This window comes from Neoarius graeffei, chromosome 22, assembly GCF_027579695.1.
Source record: "Neoarius graeffei isolate fNeoGra1 chromosome 22, fNeoGra1.pri, whole genome shotgun sequence".
Lineage (NCBI taxonomy): Eukaryota > Metazoa > Chordata > Actinopteri > Siluriformes > Ariidae > Neoarius > Neoarius graeffei.
The window spans coordinates 49084358-49091817 of record NC_083590.1 but is presented as its reverse complement, the minus strand read 5'-3'; the positions used below and the strand labels follow the sequence as shown (position 1 = coordinate 49091817).

The window sequence follows — 7460 nt, the reverse complement described above, 5'->3', positions numbered from 1 at the left end:
CAGGTTAGGTTAACTGGTGACTCTAAATTGACCGTAGGTGTGAATGTGAGTGTGAATGGTTGTCTGTGTCTATGTGTCAGCCCTGTGATGACCTGGCGACTTGTCCAGGGTGTACCCCGCCTTTCACCCGTAGTCAGCTGGGATAGGCTCCAGCTTGCCTGCGACCCTGTAGAAGGATAAAGCGGCTAGAGATAATGAGATGAGATGAGACTTAATGCCACTTACCCGTGAGGTTATCAAGTAGACATTCTTCTTCGGGAACTTCCAGAGGTATAGTTGAGAGACCCATCCTGCAACAAAATATTTATAAGCTTCCAGGCTCTTGTAAGCTTTGAGGGCTTTGCCAGTGTAACACGATTAACGAGAAAATTGTAAATGTCATGGTAGGCCAGATCGGGCAAATCGCCGGCACCACAGCTCCGAATTTCCCTGAACAAGGATTGTGGCAAGTTGTACAGATCTGCAATCCCCAACCTGGAACACTTTTCCACGTAACGCTGCCTCACGTCACCTTCAAGATGCTGAACAAACTTAGACAAGTAATCGCGCGATGTAGATGGGGTATTTTCCGAATTTTCTTGGGGATTACTGCCTGAATCCATTACGCTAGCGCAAGGTAAACTATCCTGATGCCGTCCAATATGCCGGAGTGGGCGGAGTACACACGTGCAGGTCACGTGACTGCACATCCTCTATAGTCAGCTGGGATAGGCTCCAGCTTGACAGCATAAAAGCCTGTCTCCCTTCTCCAATTCCTGAATGTTTAGGGCTTTTCTAAGATTTGGGATGGAAATTTTGAAGAAACCTGGCAATCTCAGCTGCTGGATCAAACACAGTGGAACAAGGGTACATCTAAAACTGCTCAAAATAAGCTACAGTGTATGCTGGATGACTGTATGCTGCCGACTCTCAACTACCTATTATGAAGTTACTCTAAAAATTCACTTGATAGTAGCCTGTACCATAAGTCAAGTAGCTTTTTGACTTGTGAATTTAATCATTTGAATTTTTTGAGACTGTCATTATTCATTTTGTTCTGCCCCACCAAACTCTATGGTCACAAACATCTGCTGGAAATTAGTGAGAGGACTATGCATTGATGGTCTCCACTAAAGAAAATCCAATGAAGGAGTTCTAAGAAAAATAAGCCTTCCTACCACTCTAAAACATACTCAGTACATTTAGTATAAATACACAGGTGACTATAGAAAATCACGCACTCTGATTGGTCCAGAAATTTGGGCTATTTTTCGATAATCACCTTGAATGACTTGGCAAAATGGCTGCCAATCGCTTTGTCACTGTAAATGAGGAAAAATTTCAAATTCTGAGAGAAAATGCTGTTCCTAAAAGCACTAAAGATGCAAGGTTTGGTCTAAAACTATTCAAAGGTAAGGTGGAATTGTGCTTTATTTTACTTGAGTTCAAAACAAAGTATTTTATGTGATTTGGCATCGATAAGTGACAAGTCTGTGCACATGACATTTGCATGCTGCATTTGAAGTTTGAAATTATTTTTGAATTATTATACATTTTTAATTTATTGCTATTTTTAATAATCACCATTATCCGCCTGGGGCGGCACGGTGGTGTAGTGGTTAGCGCCGTCGTCTCACAGCAAGAAGGTCCAGGTTCGAGCCCCGTAGCCGGCGAGGGCCTTTCTGTGCGGAGTTTGCATGTTCTCCCCGTGTCCGCATGGGTTTCCTCCGGGTGCTCCGGTTTCCCCCACAGTCCAAAGACATGCAGGTTAGGTTAACTGGTGACTCTAAATTGACCGTAGGTGTGAATGAGAGTGTGAATGGTTGTCTGTGTCAGCCCTGTGATGACCTGGCGACTTGTCCAGGGTGTACCCCGCCTTTTGCCCGTAGTCAGCTGGGATAGGCTCCAGCTTGCCTGCGACCCTGTAGAACAGGATAAAGCAGCTAGAGGAGATGAGATGAGTACATTATCCGCCTCAGGTTCAGTGACTATCAGTGAATATAACCGAGATGAAGTCTTGGCTTTTATTCACCTATATTCACCTCACCTTCAGTGAATGAATAAGTAGCAAAAACATTCATTTAATATCAACCCTTTCCAAGGAGAACTATCACTGGGGTCTTCATCAATCTTTTTTTTGTTTTCTTCAAATTAAGGAATCTATTTAAAGCCCTGCCTCCATTTCTAGGTACGTCAGCCTGTTGTTGATGTACACCTGTCTGTGTACAGTTCACATGCATTGTAGTCTGAATGGCTTTAAGCCTTGGGTATTGAAACTGTGGAGTGTTTGCCATTAAAAATGTAATCATTCCTGAGTAGCAACTCGGGAGGGCTTAGACTACGTTCAGACTGCACCCTGAAATGACCCATATCCGATTTTTTTTGCCCATATGCAACCTGTATCCGATTTGTTATTGACAATCTGAACGACACAGATCCGATTTTTTTTTTTTCACATGCGACCCAGGCCGCTTGGATATGTGGTCCTAATTCCGATGCATATCCGTTATTTTCACATGTGACTGCAGTCTGACCGGACAGGTCGCATTCATGCAACCTACACGTCATCAACAAGAGACAAACGTCACTATTCTGCGTTGGCTAATCCCGCCTCTTTGGTGGAAAACAACAACAATGGCGGACGACAACTCGGCAGGCGGCCATGGAGATGCTGCAGAAACCTCCGAGGGCACCCAATGGAGGGACTGTGAGGTGCTTGAATTACTTAACATTTGGGGGGATAAAGCTATGCAGGCGAAATTGGAGGGGTCATACCGAAATCGCGCTGTTTTTGAAACAATAGCGAAAGCACTGGCCGAGCGCGGGTACACGAGGTCCTGGCTTCAGTGCCAGCGAAAGGTGAAGAGCCTTCATGCTAAATATAAAGAAGCTAAGGATGCCAACAAAAGAAGCGGCCGGCGTCGTGTGACATGTCCACATTACGACCTGCTCGACCGCATTCTGGGCGACAAACCTCGCGTGGACCCTACAGAACTGCTGCTGGATAGTGCGGAGGAAGCCTGCACCGAGGCGGGCACCGACGACAGCGCAGGTCACGCTGCTAGGGCAGATAGCCCTACCAACTCCGATACAGGTGGGTGCACATGCTGTCCGAGTTAACTGGTTGTTTTGCAATTCGAAATACTACCGCAGTGGTTTGAAATGGTTGAAAATGTGGACCTAAATGAAACTTTGTTGCTTATTTTAATAACATCCAGTAATTCTATTAAAAAACACTGTACTAGCATATCATTAACTGTATTGTGTTATTGATTACATGCACAGGGGATGGGCTGGCATCACTGTCCCCAGGTTCCCCTGGTTCCATCGCGGAAGAGACACAAAACAGTAGGGCTACTGATGCACCACGCAACTCTTCTGCATCTACATCCATTGGCTGTGAGTATTGCCGTTTTTTGTCATTATAATTTAAGCTACATCTTTTGGCAACAACCTACCTGAAAACACAACAACAATAATAACAATAATAATAAAAGTAATATTAATAGTAATACAACAAGAACAACAAAAACTTTGATTTATAAAGCGCCTCTCCAAATACCCAAGGTCACTTTACATGGTGTGCATGAGTATGTACTGTGTGTGCATGCACGTGTGTATGTACAGGCAGTGTGTGGGATAGAGGGACAAAGGCTTCTGTGAAAAAGTGTGCTTTGAGCTGGTAACAGGAATAGTGGGTAACATTCGCAATAACAATCAAACTATAATTACAACGTAATGAAACGTACTGTTAATCTTTTTAAGTCAGGAATCAGATATCAATGCATTTGCACATTTTTAACGTGCTATATTGACAAATAGGATACATATGGCTACAGCTGGCTATAGAACAGTTGTCAGTGCTTCCATCACTCTTGCTGGTTGCACATCTGGCAAGGCCCCTCCTTCAGGCCCTCTGTCAACATTGAGAGCAGCTCCACTGGGTTCTTCGTAGGCCTCCCCATGCATTTCACACACATTGTAGAGTGTACAGCATGCACTGACGACCGTGGGGATGATGGAGACGTCCACATCCAGCCGTTTACCAAGGCACCTCCACCGCCCTTTCAGCCGCCCGAACGCACACTCCACGGTCATTCTGGCTCTGCTGTGGCGCAAATTGAAGTACCTCTGCTGTGCTGAGAGGTTTCCTGTGTCGGAGTACCCTTTCAAGAGCCAGGTTCGCAGAGGGTAGGCAGGATCTCCCAGAAGCAGGATGGGCACCTCAACACCCATGATGTCTTCAGTGGTCTTGAGGTACACAGATAAGTCATCATTAGGACTCAGTGCAATGCCATCAATAACAACACACAGGTTTTTTACACAGCACTTTTTGAGACACCCCTGATTAATTACAAAAAAATAGGTATTTACTTAGGAGTGCTTCAGGGTGTTCACCTTTTCTCCTTGGTGCTCATCAGTGTTGGGAGTAGGACTCTCAAACTTGGTTTAGGCAAGGAAATCCGAGGCACTCAAGATGGCAGGTTTTATTTGGCTACAAAGATGCCTACGCATTTCAGCCTAATATGTCTTTTTCAGGATAAGCCCTGAAAAGGCCTATTAGGCCGACACGCGTAGGCATCTTTGTAGCCAAATAAATGCAAAAAACTGCAACGGTGTGGTGGTGAGGTCTTAGGTGAAACAGCTGCTAGGGGATACACATTACTAGATTGCTCCACACTCACCATGGGAAAAAGCTCTCCTCTCTCTGCCAGTGAATAGATGTGGGAATTTCTGAGAACTCTGGCATCGTGGACGCTCCCTGGCCATCCAACATTTATGTTGGTGAAGCTGTTGGAAGACACAGACGAAGATGTTGGTAGTTCATTCCTAAATATCATGTAAGATTTTAATATATTTTATTTAAGGTAGTGTTGCACTACATATTATGGCTGGACTACACTTGTCAGACATTGAGATGAATGTCATAGCGACAGTTGTTATATAAACTATAAAAACAATAAAACATTTACATTGTACTGTGAGTACTTACCAGTATCGATGATCAACAACACCCTGCAGAATGACTGAGTGCCAACCCTTTCGGTTAAAGTAGTCAGCATGGTGGTCTTCAGGTGCAAGGATAGGGATGTGGGTCCCATCTATTGCGCCTCCACACTGGGGGAAGCCCCATCTGTGTTCAAAGCCCTCCACAACCTCTTGGAGTTCAGCTCCCCGAGGCAGTTTGATGTACTCTGGCATCAGAATCTGTCGAACTGCCTCGCAGAACTCTCTGACGATGGAGCACACCGTAGACTTGGCTATGCCAAATAGGTTTGCGATTGTGCGGTAACACGCACCTGTTGCAAGCCAATACAGCCCGATGGCAACGCGTTTACTCACGGAAATTGGCTGCCGAAGTTGCGTTTCCACCCGCGACAGTGGCACATGCAGTCGCTCACAGAGGTAGGTAAAGGTGTTTCTCGTAAGCCGAAAGTTGTTGACGAAATCATTGTCAGAGAAGCGCAGCACGTCAACATCCCACCACTCCTGGCTGCGACTCCGCATCCATACCCTCCTTTCAACAGAGGTTGCTGCCACGGTCCCACACAGCGCCTGGACCAAAGCCCTTGCCCTCCTGCTTCTCAATCGCCTCCACAATACCAGGTTATTGTGTGAGTTCTGCCGCCGCCACAAAAACCACATCGCCAGGTCTCGCCTCATCTCCATGCTTTACTTGCAAACTTGAAGAGTGTGCTTTTTTTTTTTTTTTTTGTTAACGTATTACGTAGATGTGCTTATTACGTGTCAATTTGCGCATGCAGGACACTTTTGGGTCGTTTTCCGTTCATATTGGAGATGGCATACAAGTCTCATATAACTGGTCATGTGAACGGCCTAACAAAAAAATCGGATTTCACAACAAATCGGATATGGGTCGTTTCAGGTTGCAGTCTGAACGTAGTGTTAGTCACTTTGGTGCCTATAAACACCCTAAAATTTACACCCACTCATGGTTCATTGTATTATTTCAGGAAACAGTTTGTCCCTGCATATAAAAACAACCTTCCAAATGCACTTCCTTATGTGGTATTGAATATTATTCATTTTAAACCTACTAGCTGCCACTTGAAAGAAATGAACAGCCTGGAGAGACATGATTTTAGATACAAGTGGTGTTTGTGGGTCATTTGAATCTCCTAACGTAAAAAACAGGTTGTGCAGTGAAGGGAAATAAGATAAAAGTAAGATCAAGTTCTAAACAGACACTGCTATGTGTGCAGCAAAATTAATGATCTTACAGCCATTTTAGCTCCAACCAATCTAATGACAATGAGAAAACAAACAACCGACACACGCTCATGTAAACCATATGACAACTTTGGTCTAAACAAGCAACCAAACAGCTCAGTAAACCAAAGGGGCACAAAATTACTCTTGTGTAGTGAAGTCTCTGCTCTGCTCTTTGGCAGCTGACTGCTCTTTTCCGACTGGTTCTGCAGCTGCAAATTTTGCCAAGTGCCATGTCATCTGATGTTCATTTTATTGTTCACTTCAGTATTAGGCTTTTTTTTTTTTTTAAATAGTCATCCGCGCTACTGCCAAAATGATCAGTATTTTGAATTTGTGCCATGTTGCATCACTATTCACTTTGTTTGATGCCAAATAAACTGCGATCTCCTTTGGAATAGTACACTGCTAGTGAGATGCAAGTGAGTAACTGTATTGATGTTTTTAGGGTGGGAAAGGGGATTCTTTTAACATATAGCCTTTTAAAATGAACCCTTAATATTTCAAATCCCCCCCCCCCCCCCAGCTTGCATGCCACCTTCCATGTCTCGCTCCACTCGGGGGACCACTACTTTCATTTTTTTTCTTTGGGGAAACCCTGCAGATTAGGAAAAATACCCAGATGCACTGGGGTTGTACAAGACCAAGCATACTTGGGGCAGGTCCCAAGCCCACATAGATTGGAGAGGGTTGCATCAGGAAGAGCATCTGGTGTAAAAACCTATGACAAATCAAATATATGGATCTGGATGATCCACTGTGGCGACCCCTAATGGGAGCAGCCGAAAGATTTGTAGAACAGACACAAGAAATAAAGAAATTCCTTAATTTAAATTTCTTAGAAACAGAGTTGAGTTGTTGAGCTAGATGAAGTCAAGTAATTATTTCTTTTATTGAATAGTTATTTCTAAGGTCACAAGGATGGCTCAGGAGGAGTACAGTGTGAAAGCCATGGGACTGGGGCAATAGGGTTCTGCTCTCTCACAGGGCTGATTCAGGTGAAGACATGACCAGGTGCTCAGGAAGCTTGCAGAGGTGGTGGAGAGAAAGAGGCAAGAGGTGAGCTAAGGGAGTCAATGACCCAACAGTGGACCCATTTCCAGAGGTAAGGGGAGTCCACAGCCATCATCAGCAGGAGACCAGCACCCTTGCTCCTCTCTTCTGGGATGATGATGATAATAATAATAAGTTCAATTTATATAGCGCCTTTCACAAACCCAAGGATGCTTTACAAAAGAGTTACCACCAAA

The 7460-nt window shown here is 44.5% G+C and overlaps 1 protein-coding gene across 1 annotated transcript; it reads right to left on the bottom strand.

Moving 5' to 3' along the window:
* Positions 1 to 3822: 3822 nt before the first annotated feature.
* Positions 3823 to 5487, bottom strand: LOC132870325 (uncharacterized). Its single transcript, XM_060903956.1, has 3 exons — positions 4973 to 5487; positions 4665 to 4770; positions 3823 to 4323 (listed from the first exon to the last, which is right to left on the bottom strand). The coding sequence occupies exons 1-3, from the start codon at positions 5485 to 5487 to the stop codon at positions 3823 to 3825; spliced, it is 1122 nt and encodes a 373-aa protein (XP_060759939.1).
* Positions 5488 to 7460: the final 1973 nt, after the last annotated feature.

Bases quoted from the DNA above. Each gene is read 5' to 3' on its own strand.
- LOC132870325 (XM_060903956.1), bottom strand. From the start codon at position 5,487: ATGCGGAGTCGCAGCCAGGAGTGGTGGGATGTTGACGTGCTGCGCTTC. The intron at 4,771-4,972 runs GTAAGTACTCAC...GTCTTCCAACAG, and splicing joins GTTGTTGATCATCGATACTG to CTTCACCAACATAAATGTTG. The intron at 4,324-4,664 runs GTGAGTGTGGAG...GTAATTAATCAG, and splicing joins GAGGAGAGCTTTTTCCCATG to GGGTGTCTCAAAAAGTGCTG.